Source organism: Eptesicus fuscus, chromosome 5 (assembly GCF_027574615.1).
Source record: "Eptesicus fuscus isolate TK198812 chromosome 5, DD_ASM_mEF_20220401, whole genome shotgun sequence".
Taxonomy (NCBI): Eukaryota; Metazoa; Chordata; class Mammalia; order Chiroptera; family Vespertilionidae; genus Eptesicus; species Eptesicus fuscus.
In genome coordinates this window covers 60362699-60381461 of record NC_072477.1, presented here as the reverse complement: position 1 = coordinate 60381461, position 18763 = coordinate 60362699, and the positions used below count along the sequence as shown (strand labels likewise).

The following is an 18763-nucleotide window of genomic DNA, read 5'->3' as shown; positions in this document are numbered from 1 at the left end:
CAAGTCAGCAGCCAGCATTTCTGTTGGTGGTTCCAGGGATTTTGCTGTGATGCCATACATAGTTACCTCAAAAACTCTTGCAAATGTACCTAAAACTTCCATATGCTCACCAGATGCTTTAATCAGGCCTGGCACGCTGCCATCTTTTGCCTGTGTTTTCAGAGATATCTCCTTCACCACGGCCAGGGCTCCTGGTGGGAGGAGGGCATCGAGAGAGCTGGTGGTGAAAACTGAGCTGATTACAAATAAGGAAACAGGTTCATCACAGCATAGAGGTCTTCCCAAACTCTTCCTGTTTTCTAGGTAGTTAAGTGGGATTTCTGAGGAGGGGCTGCTCTGACTTGACCTTGGCCCACCATGAGGTTCTTCCTGCTTTGTGCCTACATGCTGCTCCTGATGATTTCCCAGCTGAGGGCAGTCAGCTTTCCTGAGGATGATGAGCCCCTTAATATTGTTGACTATCACTGTAAGTAATCTACAGAACATTCTCCTTTTCTAAGAAGGAAGCTTTTTTGGTTTTGATTTTTCTAAGTGTTATTCGCTTTTAGAAAGAGAGTTTTGTATGCCTTAAACATGTTTTGTCTATTAATTTATCCTCAGCTGTGTTCGGAAAAATGGGACAGTTTTGTTGGGTGCTTTTCTATAACAGCCCGTATTCAGGTTATATATTTTCTGTTAAAAGAAAAAGACCATTTGCTGACATTTACCGTCTTTGATTCATTTATATTCAAGACCCGAAGAGAGGAATTTAGTTAAAACCCTTCTACAACTAGTATATACAGCTAATCAATGCTGTCTATTGATTCTTTAGCTCCGTAATCCTGACTGATGGTTTAGCCCATTTTTACTTGCAGATTCAAGGCAATATCCGGTTTTTAGAGGACGCCCTTCAGGCAATGAATCGCAGCACCGGCTGGACTTTCAGCTGATGTTGAAAATTCGAGACACACTTTATATTGCTGGCAGGTAATTTTCCTCTCATTGGTTTATTAGATTAAAATTCTTTTCTCTCGTGGTGCTTGCATTAATGTGTCTAGTTCATGAAAAACTAATATGTGATTGTGATCAAAAATTGCAAGTAGCCAAAAATATTCACAGAGAAGAGCCAGTGCTGTGTGCCAGGAACAAAATACAGAGCAGCAACCTTCAGCGGTGCTGTTTTATTACTGCCATCAAGAAATCATACATTGTTCTTTATTCCTAAAGCAGCAGGGGAAAAATCTTTCTTTATTCTTTTTTAACTTGGAATTATTCGAGCAAATATTAGAAGTATGTCTATGCTAATGCTAGTAGCAGTCTGACCCACGCCTGAGGAGAAGAGCTTTCTTTGCTCCCTAACCACAGTGATATATAAAAGCTTCCCACTAATGAAAAAGTACCCTTGGTTGACTTTGCTGGAGACAGAGAAAATCCAAATGATCTCCAAAACACAATAAAGGCAGATCTGTAAAAATAAAATAAGAAGCGGCTTAACATTTTTATGCATTCGCATGCTATGACTTACTGCCTTGTTTCCAACAGGGATCAAGTTTATACAGTAAACTTAAATGAAATCCCCAAAACAGAAGTAATTCCGAGCAAGGTAAGCTAGTGTAGTTGGCAAATGTACTTGCATTCCCTCAGAACTTGGCTAATGTCCCCCTCCCCTCCCCTCCCAGAATGTTCACACTTCAAAACTGAGCTTTGGTTTTGCTTGGTTAATGCAGAAACTGACATGGCGGTCAAAGCAACAGGATCGAGAAAACTGTGCTATGAAAGGCAAGCATAAGGTAAGTAAAGCAGACAAGTGCCTGCTCTGTTGTGTCTTTCTGTGGTCTTGATCCCATAATGTCAGAGTATGGAATGTCTAATATTAATGTAATTGCTACTTTCTTTAGGATGAATGCCACAACTTTATCAAAGTATTTGTTCCAAGAAATGATGAGATGGTTTTTGTATGTGGTACCAACGCATTTAATCCCATTTGTAGATTCTATAGGGTAAGTATATTTTATATGTTGTGCTTTTTTCCATCAATTTTCCTTTCTTCACTAGTATGCTGTCAAAGTTGAATCCTTTCTGCTATAACCTAGTAATTTGTTTTATCGCTAATGCTATGGAAGAATAAAGACAGAATTCTTCAAATAGAATTTCAGTACAAATAAAGCAGTATTGCCTTCCAACAGGTACATTGAACAGATTTGACACCAACTATTTATTTTTCCTTTGTAGTTGAATACCTTAGAGTATGATGGGGAAGACATTAGTGGCCTGGCAAGATGCCCATTTGATGCCAAACAAACCAATGTTGCCCTTTTTGCTGGTAAGGTTCTTTAGCATAATGAACATAAATGATTAATGACATTGAAGGTGCAGAAGGAATTTAATGGAAGAAAAAGAGCTCATAACTAGGCTCGCTACCTTGTATAGGTGTTTCAAAGTCTAAAAACTATGTAATTTTTTCCAAAAAATAATTAAAAGTAGGCATATTATAATATAGTATTCTGACACTTGGTTCTGTTGCTAACTGGGCCAGTGACCCTGAAAAAGTTGCTTGACTTTTTGATGCTTAGATTCCTCATCTGTAAACACTATGGGCCAACCTGTCACAGGTTGCTCATGAGCATCACATTTAGCTCTTTTTCTGTACATGGGGATAACAGATGAAAGCGCTCCAAAGAGTATACCATACTACACAGGGCAACACACTACAGAGTAATTGTGGTTATTTTACTCAAATTATAACTTTGGTTTCAGATGGGAAGCTATATTCTGCCACGGTGGCTGACTTCTTGGCCAGTGATGCTGTTATTTACCGAAGCATGGGCGATGGATCTGCCCTTCGCACAATCAAATATGATTCCAAATGGATAAAAGGTAACTTTGAAGAGCAGTGTTGTGGGATCACCAAGGGTAGTGGGATGGCTGAGTGGGAACAGGAGCTCTGGTCATCAGGAGATTCTATGCATGGCTTTATATTGTTTATTTAGAGCAAGGATGAGCTCCTTTCGTTGTGAATAGGGCCATTGGCAAGGAATGAAAAGATCCATAGTCAAGGCAAGAAAGTAGACTCATCCAGGATTTTATCTTAAGTGACTTAAAAAAAAAAAAATCCCATTTCAGTGTTCCAATTCGCCGAACTCTCAATGCGCATGTTACTCCTTGCCCACTCTCATCTACTTATCCTGGAAAGGTAACAACAGTGAGAGTCGATGAGGTCATATCTGCAGAGTCATTTTGTTCTTTGGAGTCTAGAAATCAAGATTTTTTAATTCTCAACATGAGAGGTTTTCTTCCCTACTTAAATAGGTTAATGAATAAATCTGTTGAAACAAAGACCTTTGCTATGGTTCAGTTCCCGGTAGGCTTTTTACAGTCCATTAGCTGACATTAAAGACTCCGCGTCCCCTGGAGCTTCAGCTCACCCATGTCGGGGTTTCTCAAACTCATCGGCGTGTCCGAGTTTCCATTGGCTTGAATGTAGCTGAAACTGTCAGTCATGCCTAGCCGTCAGGGTCAGACACTAATTGAATTACCTTTTAAGAACCAGATTGTTTCTCATTTTCTTACAGAACCACACTTTCTTCATGCCATAGAATATGGACACTATGTCTATTTCTTCTTTCGAGAGATTGCTGTGGAACATAATAACTTAGGCAAGGCAAGTATATGCGCTTGACTTGTATTGTGGACTTGTTGCATGGAATTGAGCCCACGTTGGTAGAGATATGGCCTTTGCATGTTCTTCTCACTATGTGTAGGGCCAAGTGAAGAGAGATGGGCAGCTTATCATGAGAATACTTGCTGAGCAACGGCTTGGATGGGAACAGCAGCCTCGGGCCTTGAGAAGCCTTCATGTTTTCTGGCTCTGCAGGCACCCTTGAGCTGTGGATGCTTCTTTAACTCTTTAGCAATCCATTGATAGTTTAGTGTTTCCCTGTGTCCGAGGCAGCATGGAAAGTAGAGGCCCTTGTTTAATTTTGGGTGCTTCGGTAAAAGCCCATATGAGTTTAAAGTCTTGCCACCTCTTCTGGGCCAGGCTTAAGGAGGGCACACTTCATTAGCAATGTGAGAAGCAAAGTGGGAAACAAAGTGCGGGAATGATTTCCATTCAGCCGGTTCAGTAGCTCACGTCTAAGGGAGCTTTTTTGGCAGAACAGGTAAATGGCCCCTTTTCTCCCAGGTAAATCTAGTTTACACCCCTAGCCTACTGCTCCCTAGATTCTTCTGAACGAGATACATCTTTAGCTTTTCTTGTCCCTCCCATGCATAGGAGCTTAGGTTTTCATTCCCCTCCACGCTCACAACCCCTTCCTCTGCTTTGTCCCTCGGGCAGGCTGTCTATTCCCGTGTGGCCCGCATATGTAAGAACGACATGGGTGGCTCCCAGCGGGTCCTGGAGAAACACTGGACTTCGTTTCTGAAGGCTCGGCTTAACTGCTCTGTCCCCGGGGATTCGTTTTTCTACTTTGATGTCCTGCAGTCTATTACAAACATAATGCAAATCAATGGCATCCCCACGGTGGTCGGGGTGTTCACCACACAGCTCAACAGGTGAGAACAGATCCCGGGCAACTCAAAAGACCTTCTGTCTTTGCTGGTGGGACCCAGGAACGGGCCCGTTGTGGCCTGACGGTTTTCCCTTCTTTCAGCATTCCTGGGTCTGCGGTCTGTGCATTTAGCATGGATGACATTGAGAAAGTATTCAAAGGACGATTTAAAGAACAGAAAACTCCGGATTCTGTTTGGACAGCAGTCCCCGAAGACAAAGTACCAACGCCAAGGTAAAGAGAAAGGATGGGAAGGGATTTTTGTCTTTAACAAAACCATCTGGCCACTGGAAGCATCCCTCCTCAGCGAGCAACTGGGCCAGCTTCCCATGCTGGGAGGGGTCTCTGCAGGGATACACAGGAGTCAGTCCCACTGTCCTGTGAGCAGGTGGAGAACCCACCGAGTTGGGGAAATAGCATTGCTCTCTGGGTGCCGCTCTCTCTCCTTTTTCTCTTGACCTCTTCTTTCAGAATGGACACTTATTCCTTAGATACCATTGATGATGCGGGGGAACACACACACTGTTTTCCTTTCAGGCCTGGCTGTTGTGCAAAGCATGGCCTTGCTGAAGATTATGAAACCTCTATCGGTTTCCCGGATGAAACCCTGTTGTTCATCAAATCCCACCCCTTGATGGACTCTGCCGTCCCACCCATTGCAGAGGAGCCCTGGTTCACAAAGACTCGGATCAGGTAAGGCTATGCAGACATGGCAGCCCCTCCCACTCACACCTGCTCTTCCTGCTGGCCTCCTCCTCTGACCTGGCTCACCTCCTCCCGCAGGTACAGGCTGACAGCCATCGCCGTGGACCATTCCGCCGGACCCCACCAGAACTACACTGTCATCTTTGTTGGCTCAGAAGCTGGCGTGGTACTTAAAATTTTGGCAAAGACCAGTTCTTTCTCTCTGAATGACAGCGTATTACTGGAAGAGATTGAAGCATACAACCATGCAAAGTAGGTATATTTTACGAGAACACTCTTCAGCACTGCTCAAAAATTTCCGGACTTTATTTCATCTAGTCATTTCCTTCCAGCCCTCTAAATTAGCAGTGGTTTGGCATATTAGTGTTTTGGGTTTTGTTGTGTTTTTTTTTCTCTCACTGAAATAAATCCTGGCTTTGTTTTCTTCCTGAGTCCACTGGAGCCTGGAGGTGGGCAGTTGATGAGTTTAAAAATAATCCAGCCCTTGTATTTCACCTGTGGAAGATGAGAGCATTTCAGCACCACCCCTCCTACCTTGTAGATCAATTTCAGGATGCTACACGCAGCAGACAGAGGCAAGCACACACACATTCACAGGCACAAACAGAATATAATTCTTCCAACCACTGATAGACAAGATTATTTAGACCATTAAAACAGTCAAGAAATAGATGAGACAAATGGAGCAACAGAGACTAAGGAGAAACATCTAGCACAGGAAGATTTAACGGCATTAAAAACATCTTTTTTTCCTCTACAGTCCAACATGGTCTTCACAAATATAATTCCCTTCGACCATCAGAAGGGGAAAGCAATCTTAAAAAAATGCTTTATCTTCCTGAAATGTAACCAAGCATGCATAGCAGTAGAAGATGAATCACAGGATTAATATTTCCCAAACTATGTACTTGCTTGGTTTGCTATCTAGAATATTCCTTACGACCTCCCCAGCTCTCAGTAATTGCAAAAATCAAACCTCACTTGCCCTGTATAGGTCATGTAGCTTTTGACTTACTAAACGTATGGCTTCAAAACGCATCCCACACTACAGGTGTAATCCTGAGAACGAGGAGGACAGAAAGGTCATCTCATTACAGTTGGATAAAGATCACCACACTTTGTATGTGGCATTCTCGAGCTGCGTAATCCGCATGCCCCTCAGTCGCTGCGAGCGTTATGGATCATGTAAAAAGTAAGCTGATGTTTCTGTTCTTACCCTGCGGTCGTGCAGCATTAAGACCTTTGGTGACAAGGAAATCCACGTTTCATTCTGTTTGGTTTTGGGCAGGTCTTGTATTGCATCTCGAGATCCCTACTGTGGCTGGTTAAGCCAGGGGGCCTGTGGGAGAGTCACCCCAGGGATGCTGTAAGTACACTTTGCCACATTAGCCAAGAGCTCCACACCTGCTCCGATCTTCCCCAGGGTCTGCAAAGCTAGACATTTTAGAAAATTTCCCATAACACTACACCCCTTCTGCCCCCGTTTTTGTTTTTAGGGGCGAGTTTTTTTTGTTTGTTTGTTTGTTTTTTTACAAAAGGAAAATCTGGAACTGTGAGAGGGAAGCGAGATTATAGACAGCCTAATACCTGAGGGACATAGGCAGTTCTCTGCTGCTCTCCTAAACATTCCAGTTACCAAATGTTTAGCAGAAATACTCCAGTTAGCAAGCTCTGCTGAAATGTCCATTTCCCGCCCCCCCCTTTTTGCCCATTCCTACTACTAATCGATGTATGTTCTTGGTTCTGCTCTGATTGTCACTTGTGTTCCTGTGAAGGCTGTTAACCAGAGACTCCTTTGTTTCCCATAACCACAGCGCTGGAGGATACGAACAGGACACGGAATACGGCAACACGGCCCACCTCGGGGACTGCGATGGTAAGACTGAATCGCCCTTGCCCTCCTGGCCCTTCTTTTTGACCACATTTGCACGTGAACATTATTTTACAACCAGCCTTTTAATGATTCAGGACACATACCACCTAGCATTTAACTTAAACTTCGCAAAAGCTGAGCTGTTTGGTCATGGGGATACATTAGAGAAGAATCTTACTTTTTATTTTTTTTTCCTTAGAGAATCTTACTTTTTTTTTTTTTCTTTACCATTTACAATTTTGTAGGAAATCTAGAGAAAGATAGTCTAACCAGTAGGTTAATCTTTTCATTTGTAGCCTTTTCTTTTGACTTTTTTAGTTAATTGGAATTCATAAATTTTTGCTTTCTTTTGGTTACTTTTTTACTGATTACTTGTTCCTTTAATTCTTTTAGAAATTTTGCCTACTTCAACTACACCAGATTACAAAATATTTGGCGGTCCAACATCTGGTTAGTTTTTTTAATTTTTTTGAATTAACAACCTTTTCTTTCCTTCAGTTCAGCATTTTCAGCCCCTTCTCCCCTCCTTTTGCGCAGTTTGGCAGCCCTTCATTTTTGTGCTTTGACTCATAACCCCACTGATGGTACCAACAGACTTTTTCTGACTCAGTACTTCACCCTGTGGAGCATGTGAACAGTCCATCATTGGCCAAGGCACATCCTCTAAGGAAAATCAAATGAGTTCACATAGATTGCATTCCAGCTGCACGTGACCACCAAGCTTTCTTCTCACCTGTGCATTGTGAATGTTGCCTCTGGCCATCTAGATGGAATGGATGGCAGAATATCATTATTTTCCCCCTTCTCTCCTCACCTTTCCTCAGACCTAGTAAACAAATACACATTTCCCCAAAATGTGTATTTATACATTTTAGAGATCTTTTTTGAATGGTTTGCGGTAATCCTGGGAAACATTGAATGTTGTGGTCTCAATGGTATGAGAAGGGCTCCTGGTTGAATGAAGCTGGTTTCCGATGGATTAAGGTGCTCAGTGGGCTCCCCACGCTCCTCTCTCTCTGTCTGTTTTTGGAGTCTTCATCTGTGGATAGCACACCAGTCTGAATTGGGATCTCTGGACTTTGAACCTAAAACCAAATGCTTACATTTGTGAGGGAAAACCTATTTGGTGGGAATCTGTAATAGACAGGCTAAGAGATTAAGTCACTTCCAATCCTATTGCTGCTTCTAAAACTCGCCAGCAGTTTCATTCCTTGGGAAAGGGAGGAGGGGAAGGGATGGCAGATCTTATGCATCAGAACATCCTAATTCAGCTTGTAAATGCTGTTTCTTTTGCATGAGTTGCTGCTAACTCTTTGGAAGAAACTCCCTGGGCATTTTGGAATTCACGGGCAAGGTTCATCCCTGCTCCAGTGCTTCCCGGTGGGCAGTGAGCCCCCTCAGTGCAGTGAATAATCTGCAGAAGGATGGGGGTCCTTGGCAAAGCAGGACAGCGTAGGCAGAGCTGGTTCATCAGGTTCCCAAACCCAGTGTTTACAGGGACCTGCCCAGCTGCTTTCTGATGAAGCTACACTTAGGCTCGCCAGTGAAGGACAGGCAGACAGCCTCCTACCATCTATGCAAGTGCTTGGAAAATATACACAAAAAGAAATGAAATGATGTTATCTCACCAAAGGATGAGAAAAGTAGCAATTAATCTTCGTGATTTGTATTACCTTTTCCTTGAGTGTCATTCATCACCCCAGAGGCTTCCATAGGAGCGTTTGAGGATGTTTAAATTTGAAATCTTCTTAATATAGCTTTATTGTCCATTTTCAGTTTTTAGTTTTCCCTTGCAAGGACAGGATTTGGTGTAGTCTTGGTGGATGTGTTTTGATAAAATCCTAGAACTGGTTTTCTCCTAAAATTGACCTCGACTGTACTTAAAAATGCCACAGGTCAGTCAGAAAAATCTGCTGACACTTCCCATGTTAATAAAAAAAATCTGTTTGCCACCACAGACATGGAGGTATCTTCATCTTCTGTTACCACAGTAGCAAGTACCCCACAAATCACACGCAAAGTGGTTGATACCTGGAGACCTAAACTGACGAGCTCCCGGAAATTTGTAGTTCAAGATGACCCAAACACTTCTGATTTTACTGATCCTTTATCAGGTATCCCAAAGGGTAAGGCCTCACCAGGAGACTCATCGCTCACTGAGTGGAAACCTGATTCCTAATAGCTCTGGAGTCTAGGACCTAGGGCTCTCCAGAGGAGAGCCAGAGGGGCTGCTGCCCGTGTCACCACCGCCTCCGCGGCCGCAGTCCCCGTGGTTTTCTGTGGATATGTTGGAGTGCATTCCTTAAAAGATGAAAGAGGTGGAAAGCTGTTAAAGAAAAGGTGGTGAAACAGGCACTCAGACAACCTAATCTGTTGATTTCTGTCTGAAGATGCTGGAGACTTCTAGATATCAGAGAATTTCAAGGGTCATTCAGCCACATCAGAAACCAAAACTCATTAATTGCAAATACCCAGGTATCAGATATTTTTGCCTAAGAACCAGTCCCAGTCTTTTGTTTAGCTACCGTTCAAAATGCATTATGAAAAGGACATGTGAGGTGCTAAGTTGCTTGAAGGCTACAAGCAATAAAACACAACAGCCCATCATAGAAGCAGTTATAAATAGCTGCCTATGGAGTAGGCTAATGAGGTATATTACTCCGGAAAAAAGAAGAACCAATTCTTTAGCGCTTACTCATCTTTGGAATCAGGTTTCTAATCAGTTTCTATGACCGTACATTGTCATTTATGATTTATACCTGTTTATTTTGGTTTTATATATTTTCACTGTACATAATTTTATCATCATTCTTTCTGCTTTGTTTTCTTTAGTAGTGCCATTTCTACCTTTATTCTTTGTCTCTCAAAATGCCACTCAATCTCATAACCCTGGACATGATTAAAAATGACTAACGTTCCAAGGCCTTGGTACTAACCTAAAGCCACCAAGCCTTCAGAATCCCTCTGACTTCCCTTATTCTGGGATAGCTGTGTTTATAGCATGTAACAGACTTGGATACCTCTTAAACTAACATTTCTTTGGTTGACTGTTAGATGTCTGTGGTTGCATTAAAAATCCCAATAATTAAAAACTAATTTACTCTTCTTCTAGTCTAACTTAAATATTTCTAAATATTTCAAGATATTTGAATCATATTACTTAACAAATGCAAAGTATATTTCCTGAGACTGTTTAGATTTCTTTCATAGCAGGCAGTCCAAGAGGGCTTCGCCCCAAAATGGAATGAAAAAAAAAAAAAATCAAAGCAAACACGAACGTCTGTCTTTGTAGCTAACAATGACCAAGCAGATGCTTTTAGTTTGTGAACAAGTTATGGGTTTTTATTCAGTTAAGGTAGCATAATTATGTTAGCATAATATATATTTATGCCAATTCATACATGCCCCTAATCCTAGCAGCTGCCTTTTAATCCAGATTTATGGATTAGGAGAAAACCATGAGATAAAACATTTTGTGAGTTTAAAACAGGTCATTTAGAAAATGTACACTTTATAATTCTAATTTTTAGGTAGGAACACTTAAAATTTCTGTTATGTAACAACAGAAGAGGAGGTGGGGGAAAGAAGGCAGAGAATACAGATCAATGGGAGATTAGAGTTATCCTGGCATTTGCAGCAATCAGATGTCCCTGGGGATCCCATTGTAATTAAAGAAAAAAAAAATAAATGGAATTTTAGAGTCTACCTCACCCTCCAAGCTAAGCCTAAGGACCATGTGCAGGTAGCGTTGGCTCAGTGGAAGCTGTTGCTGGCAGGTATTGTCTCCAGAGCACCTCACTCAGACTCCTTCCCTGTGTCTGTTGCAGGTGTACGATGGGAAGTTCAGTCTGGAGAGTCCAACCAGATGGTCCACATGAATGTCCTCATCACCTGTGTCTTTGCCGCTTTTGTTTTGGGTGCGTTCATTGCAGGGGTGGCTGTGTACTGCTACCGTGATATGTTCGTTCGGAAAAACCGGAAGATCCACAAAGATGCAGAGTCTGCCCAGTCGTGCACAGACTCCAGTGGAAGTTTTGCCAAACTGAATGGTCTCTTTGACAGCCCGGTCAAGGAATATCAGCAGAATATTGATTCTCCCAAATTGTATAGTAACCTGCTGACCAGTCGGAAAGAGCTGCCGCCCACCGGAGATACTAAAACCATGGTCATGGACCATCGAGGCCAACCCCCTGAGCTGGCTGCACTCCCCACGCCTGAGTCCACACCTGTGCTGCACCAGAAGACCCTGCAGGCCATGAAGAGCCACTCAGACAAGGCCCATGGCCATGGAGCTTCAAGGAAAGAAACCCCCCAGTTTTTTCCTTCTAGTCCTCCACCCCACTCCCCACTAAGTCACGGGCATATCCCCAGTGCCATTGTTCTTCCTAACGCTACCCACGACTACAACACGTCCTTCTCAAACTCCAATGCTCACAAAGCTGAAAAGAAGCTTCAACACATTGACCACCCTCTTACGAAGTCATCCAGTAAAAGAGATCACCGGCGTTCTGTGGATTCCAGGAATACCCTCAATGATCTCCTGAAGCATCTAAATGATCCAAATAGTAACCCCAAAGCCATCATGGGAGACATCCAGATGGCCCACCAGACCCTAATGCTGGATCCCGTGGGACCTATGTCTGAGGTCCCGCCCAAGGTCCCTAACAGGGAGGCATCGCTCTACTCTCCTCCTTCAACTCTCCCTAGAAATAGCCCAACCAAGCGAGTGGACGTCCCCACCACTCCTGGGGTCCCCATGACTTCTCTGGAAAGACAAAGAGGTTACCACAAAAACTCCTCCCAGAGGCACTCTATATCTGCCATGCCTAAAAACTTAAACTCACCCAATGGTGTTTTGTTATCGAGACAGTCCAGCATGAACCGTGGCGGGTACATGCCCACACCCACGGGGGCGAAGGTGGACTACATTCAGGGCACACCAGTGAGTGTTCACCTGCAGCCTTCCCTCTCCAGACAGAGCAGCTACACCAGTAATGGCACCCTTCCTAGGACGGGGCTAAAGAGGACACCGTCCTTAAAACCTGACGTGCCACCAAAGCCTTCATTTGCTCCTCAAACCACCTCTGTCAGACCACTGAACAAATACACTTACTAGGCCTCCAGTGTGCTGTTCCCCGTGTGGCTTTTTGCTGTCCACATTGTTGCGAGGATGATGTTGTAAGGGTACCTTAAGATAAGAGACTCACTTGTCTTTTAAGAGAACCAAGAGGCCAAAGAAACTCTCTCACTTTGGCAACATCGGAACTTGCCACATGTAGCTACTGCAGCGAGGCTTCTGTGTACTTGCCTGGAAACAAAGGAAGGTGCTGGCCATTCCATTTCTTTTGTTTGAAGCGGAAGAGAAGTATAGCTCCAGCTCCGAGGGGCTACCTTCCCCGGGGTAAAGAGCTAATACAGTGCACAGAAGAATCTGTGAGCAAATACTTGAAAATGGGTTCAACTCAGACTGCCATTATTATGGGTGGTCTTCCCATTCAATGTGAACATTTAAGATGTATGCATTCACCTTGCCTCTTGCACAAATGTCAAAAACAATGGTAATGTCTCAAAGAAACAAACTTGTAGATTACCAAACAATTTGCTAAAAATTCAGTCTTTGACCCAAACTGTAGCATTTTTTTTTTCATGTGGGGCAATTTTTTTCATGCCACCAATGAGCTGTGTGTGCGTGCGTGCGTGTGTGGGTGTGTGCGTGTGTGCGTGTGGGTGCATCCTGTACCCACTAGGATGTGGTTAGGTGTCCATTGCATCTTTTTGTGCTATGGAGTTGTTTACATTGAGCATGACTGAACAAGAGACAATAACTACTTCCCACAGCAGTCCATTGTGTTCAGCTTTGAGAAATAAATAAAATGAAGGCTGATTTGACCATCACTATGATTGATTTACGTGGTACCCAATGCCAGAATGTAAGAGTTCTAAGTAATTTTGTGCTGCTATTCATTAAAACTTCTATTACAGTCTTGCCAGCTTAAGGACATAGAGATGTTAAGAGGTATCCTTGATTTATCCAACAGTATTCAGTAGTAAAACTTACCTGTCCACTGTGAATCCGAGCCTGAGTCACTCTATTTAACTTTGACACACTAATAAGGTTTTAGTTTGATTGTGTTTAGTTTTTCCCATGTAGTAAAATTTCTCTTCCTTTAACTCCTCCTACCCCCAAGATTTAAAATTGAAAGAAAAAAAAAAGACAATAGAGGGAAAAGTGAAAAGAATTGTAATTGGCTTAACAGACAGTCTATGAAAACCTAACAGTGGTGCAATCACGTTGTCTATGTTGTGTTGTGTGAGAATTTCCTCCTAAGTCATGCAGGTAATGACAATATACTGTAAATATTACATGTGGTTTACCTGAATCTGTGCATTTTGTGCCTTATTCATGAGAATGATAGAAGTACTAAAATATGTCAAGTGTTTTCAGTATAGCACATCATTTACTGAGTGCCAGTTGTAAATGTTTTTCAACCAGCACCTGAAGAGACTTTTTAAAAAATCAAATAAACAACCTAGAACCATTAAGCAGTCCACCCAAATCGCAGCATTATGTCCTTTGCCGTGATAAACATTCCACTCCTGCTTTCCTAAGGATGAAACAGTGATACTGTGAAGTCAAATGAGGTTTCCTGGGTCATGGGACACCTGCTGAGACCATAGAGTCATTGATTCGTAGCTTTGCAGAAGCCACGTGCAGTTGTTGATGGGCAATCCAATGGCTTTTCAGTTACGATGCTGCAAGTCACACGGTGGTTTATTGACCCCAACCTAGATAGTAACAAGGCAGAGGAATGCTCCTGACCAAGTCAGACAAATAAGTTCAGCTGATTCCTTGTGATAATGCTGATGATATACATTTCCTGGGGGAGGATGGGTCAGAAGACCAGAGCATTTTTATATAAGATGTAGAATACTGATACAGTTACGCTTTTCCTTTGAGAATATTGTTTTATAAAGAACACAATTCCCTGAGATCTCTGGAAGCTCAAAAGCTAAAACGTCTGTTCTTGAAATACTTCATCTTTGCAACTAAAATATTACAGATTAATAATAAATTAAACCAACCAACGATAAACTCTACTCAGTCCACCGCCAACAAACGTGTTTGAGTTCACCTTACCAATATTAATCCTGGCGTGCGGAAAACGGAGCGGTAACTCTGTGTGATTCCCGGTAACATGTTATAACATTGTGCTGCCTTGTCGTTTGTAATGTGAGTTCTTTCAGTATTTATGTTGAGATTTCTAACATTAAATCTAGTCTCTATCCTGTTAATTTAATTTTTTAAATGCTTTATCCATTTGTGCAAAGGTAAACACAGATTGTATCTTTTTTAATGTTACGGCATAAAAAGTAACCCTAAAGTGAAGTGGCTCTATACTGTTTTATAGAGTACTTTAACATGTATAGATACCTTGTAAACTTGTATTGTGGATGTGTAAATAATATGTACTTTGGGTTTTTAACACCGCATGTAAAGTCAAAATAAAATATATAAATCATTATTTCCTGCCTTTTGATATTGAAGAGGTTTAACATATTTTCAAAATAGTTTTGAGTCAACACCAGTGAGAATTTCTTTTTTAAAAAATTTACCAAAATATTCTTATCTGGAATGTTTGCTACCCAATCAGGGTTACACCAGCATTCTCTTTTCAGAAGGCTGATACCGATGGGTAGACTCCTGAAACACTGAGAAACGATTTTTAAAACCAGACGAACTGTGTTGCATCAGTAGTCAGGAGCTACAGGGCAAACATACTAGTGGCTCACTTGTCCTCATATCTGGTTCAACAGACATTTTTAAAATTCATGATTTCTATTCCCACATTTTTCAATGTCATTTTAAGTCCAAAATTATAGCTGGTGTCCCGGATTCCCGTGAACATGTCCTGCGACTTGATATATGGCATTTCTCAATTCTGTTGTTTTAACTGAATAGAACATATGCATAGATATCTTCCCCAAATATTGAAATGGAAGGTATAGTTATGATTCCGTTTAGTTCTTGCCTTAGCATGGAATGAGTTGGGGACTGCTGTCATTGGCTCTGGTGGACGTTGGGGGTGTCACTTCCCTCCTGGGAGAAGCAATAAGAGTGTTTGCAGCGACTTCTCCTGGGCCCAGCTGCTGCCCTGGCTGCAGCCCACCTGTGCCTCTCCATGGCCACATTTTCCCCAGAGCCCCAGCCGCATCTCTGCAGAAGCAGCAGTTGCCACATTCCTGTCTTGGTCCTGGTTCTAACATGATGTCATCTAATGAGGGTGCTGCATTCCCATGCTAGTTGATGGTATCAGGGCTCCCGTTTCATTCTTCTCATGGCACATCCTAGTTTAGATACACGAGGAAGAGTGCAGGGATCCTGTACAAGGGCAAGTCCCTCGGTTACCGGAAGGCTGAATTGCCCCCTTTTAACAGCTACCACCACTACAGCTGTGTAGGCAGCAAGACGGTGCCACTAGTCATGGAGCCGACCTGCATTGGGCGCCCTGCCCCATGCAGGAAGTCAGCCTGTACCCCGCTGCAGTGCCGGGGAAGGGGGGGTGTCCTACCTTCTCACCAACCTGCAGACGCCCATTTGTAACTCTTAGAATTTAAACAAATGAATAAAGAAAGAGACAAGGGAAATTTATCTTCATCCTGTTTCTTTGTGGGCTTCCTGAGCATTACAATCTCTTTCATTTACATTCTCTGTTTCTGTTGAATTGGTGTTTATTGCACCTGATGGCCATTATACCAGATTTCCTGGGTTCTTTGATTTTTCTTTCTCTTCTCCCCTGATAGACAGACTTAACCTTTTCCCATTGTGGACATCTTTGATAATTTAATGAATGCTACAGACTGAGCTGAATTTCACTTCTCAGGAGATTTACAGACCCCCTAAAACTATGATTCTTCAAGGTGAACACTTGGGCGTCATTTGAAAGAAGGAGTTTTCATAAGGAAGACATTGTAAAGGCACACATTAATTAACCAGGACAGACCACCTGTCCTCTAGGTTCAGAAGTCCCATTGATTAGGCATTTAGGTTACTCTGGGGGTGGCAATTTTGAAACCAGATGGAACACTCGAGATGCTGGTGCAGGCTAAGAAGAAAGGGAGTCTCCCATGTAAGGCAGTGTCCCGATGGCCAAGATGCTGGCCAGGGACCAGAAGGACCAACCCTTTTCCCCTCCCTTCCCAGCTCATCTTCATCCTCCTTGTCAGAGGAGGGCAAAGAACAAAGTGTCAAAATAAGCCCTGGGTCCAGGTCTGGGAGCTGGGTTCTAATCCTGACTCCATCACTCATCAAGCAATGTTGTGGCACTATACCTCTCTCGACTTCAGTTTTCTCATTTTTGAAAAGAGATGGTTTGACATCCATATCTCTGACAGTTTTATGTAACCTGCCAACTCTATAATTCCATTACCTATTTTATGAATGCTATGCTTAAATATTACTCTTTCAATAGCTTGGTTTGTGGGCTTTTTATGGGTGTGTGAGGTTTGCTCCTGTTAGATATGAGAGATATGTGAAATTTGTAATAAAATAAGGCATGATAAACAATGCACTTCAAGCCATTTAGCTTGGGTCTATATGTGATGTTTACCCTTTCCTGCATATATAACATGCAAAACAAATCTCTGTCAAAGTTGCATTCTTTTATCTACTAGATATAATACTATAAACAAGGAAAAATTGGACCTATAATAAAACCAACCTTTAATTCACAGGGAATAGGGGTGAGGAGTTGGGGGAGAGTGGTCAAATCCTGAATATGCAGACCATGAATCAACTGAAATTCACACATAAAGGAAAATAGAATATTTTGGGCACTGTCCCATGATATGATTCTCTTGTTTTTAAATTTTTTTATTGATTTTTAAAGAAAGAGGGAGAGGGAGAGAGAGAAACATTAACATGAGAGAGAAACATGAATCAGCAGTTTCCTGCATGCCCCCTATCAGGAAATTGAGCCCACAACCCAGGAATGTGCTCTGATCTTGAATCCAACCGCAACCTTTCAATGCATGGGATGATACCCAACCAACTGAGCCACACCAGCCAGGAAATGATTTGATTCTTTTAAAAATTAGGTATTGATTACTGGTTGATCAATGTCTCTGTAACATGCAGTTTGGTTCCTTTTAGCCTCTCATGATGGGTTTGAGTGAAAGAAAGTATGAAAACATAACACTTGTTCCTATGCACTATTCCTTGTAACTGTTCTTTACTTGTGTGAGATGGACCCCCTGATGCTACTGTAAAGATTGTTAGAGTGGGCAGAAGGGGGATGTTTTTCAGGATCGAGCAGCCCGGACCAGTGGAACCGTCTGTGCTGGTGGAAACGCGCTCTTCCTGGACTGTTCAGTATGGTAGCCACTAGCATGGATGGCTCTGAGCACCTGGAATGTAGCAAGAGCCACTGAGCTACTGTATATTGGACAGCGCTGGTCTAGAAAGCCCTGCTGCTCCTGCCCCCACTGTCAGGTCTGGCCACTGCTCTGAATGCAGCAATTCCATGGGGCATGTAACTCTGATTAATACATGAGACGTGATTTGGACATTTGGTTTATGCACCCTGGGCCTCACCAACAGCTGGGCTCACAGTTGATCACCAATCAATCACAGATCTAGTTTGAGGTTTTGTGTGTGTTCTCCTATTTAGAAACTCTGATGAGCACAGTTGGTATCCATGAGAGGGTCAGCACTTGGGTTGTGTGGACAAGTTTTTGCTTCTCTGAGGTTTTTTTTGGAGCTTTTGAGGCCTACTCAGTTCATCCTCAACATGCTTCCTGTTGGAAAGGGACAAGGTTTGTCATCCCCATTTTCAAGGTACAGAAACTGAGGTTCGTGGGGCTATGACAACTATAGAAATGCAGATGGAAGCCAAGTCAAAACTCAGGGCTAATTCACCTACTCTCACATTCATGTCCTGTGCACACACCAACGCATTCCATGAAAGGGGGAAAGAGAATATCAGTGTTCAATCAGAAAGGATGGCCTCTGTCCGGCACTTCATGTATGAGAGAAACAAAAATGGTGGAATAGTTATAGTATTCAGGGGTATGTGCCAAACATCCAGTGAAAAAATAAAACATTCAGTGAGTCAGTCATGTGCTGGGCCATCGTAATGAACATGCCAAATCAATTATTTTTTGGGGAAAAAAAATCTATGGATTGAGTTGATTTGTAAGTTGAAAGCAACCAAAGAGGATGGACTCCGTGATGTTAGAAGAAGCTAACCTGACGTGTCCAACCTGAACCCATCTATAGTAAGTTTCTGGGCATCCTGCCAGACTTACATCTGTGGGCTGTCAGAGTCTTGGGGAAGAGCTCCCTTTATTTCTTATGTTGGAATTTCTTCATATTGAGCCGGGGTTACAGATTGGGAGTTAAACGCAGTTGTAATTTTCCCACTGCTCCTTACTGTTGCGGGGGCTATCTTAGAGGAGAATGTTTTCTGATGGTTTGAGCTGCCTAGTCTTCATGAGGCCCAGTGGAAGCACAGAGAAAAGGTCAGTGGAAGGAGTAAATTTGATGACAGCCTCTCATAGTTTTACCCTAGTTCTGATGGTAGGGCCTGGCCAGATATTTGCAGCTGTTGGTGCTGATAAGCATACTAGAAGCATGCCCCTCTTCTTAGCATTTGCAAAT

The 18763-nt window shown here is 42.6% G+C and overlaps 1 protein-coding gene across 4 annotated transcripts; it reads left to right on the top strand.

Moving 5' to 3' along the window:
* The first annotated feature begins 341 nt into the window (after positions 1-341).
* On the top strand, positions 342-14605 carry SEMA6D (semaphorin 6D). Of its 4 annotated transcripts, XM_054716257.1 has the most exons (18): positions 342-466; positions 855-966; positions 1522-1582; positions 1707-1769; positions 1878-1979; positions 2212-2302; positions 2737-2856; positions 3552-3640; positions 4316-4533; positions 4632-4763; positions 5067-5222; positions 5313-5486; positions 6286-6426; positions 6523-6600; positions 7049-7110; positions 7501-7557; positions 9066-9233; positions 10935-14605. In XM_054716257.1, exons 1-18 carry the CDS (start codon positions 358-360, stop codon positions 12221-12223), a joined length of 3222 nt encoding a protein of 1073 aa, XP_054572232.1. In that variant the 5' UTR covers positions 342-357; the 3' UTR covers positions 12224-14605. The 4 variants fall into 4 exon arrangements, with proteins under 4 accessions (XP_054572232.1, XP_054572229.1, XP_054572231.1 ...); XM_054716254.1 differs by lacking the exon at positions 9066-9233; XM_054716256.1 differs by lacking the exon at positions 7501-7557 and having other exon boundaries at positions 9066-9100; positions 10935-11036.
* Positions 14606-18763: the final 4158 nt, after the last annotated feature.

Bases quoted from the DNA above. Each gene is read 5' to 3' on its own strand.
- SEMA6D (XM_054716257.1), top strand. From the start codon at position 358: ATGAGGTTCTTCCTGCTTTGTGCCTACATGCTGCTCCTGATGATTTCC. The intron at 1,583-1,706 runs GTAAGCTAGTGT...TGGTTAATGCAG, and splicing joins CAGAAGTAATTCCGAGCAAG to AAACTGACATGGCGGTCAAA. The intron at 7,111-7,500 runs GTAAGACTGAAT...TAATTCTTTTAG, and splicing joins CCACCTCGGGGACTGCGATG to AAATTTTGCCTACTTCAACT.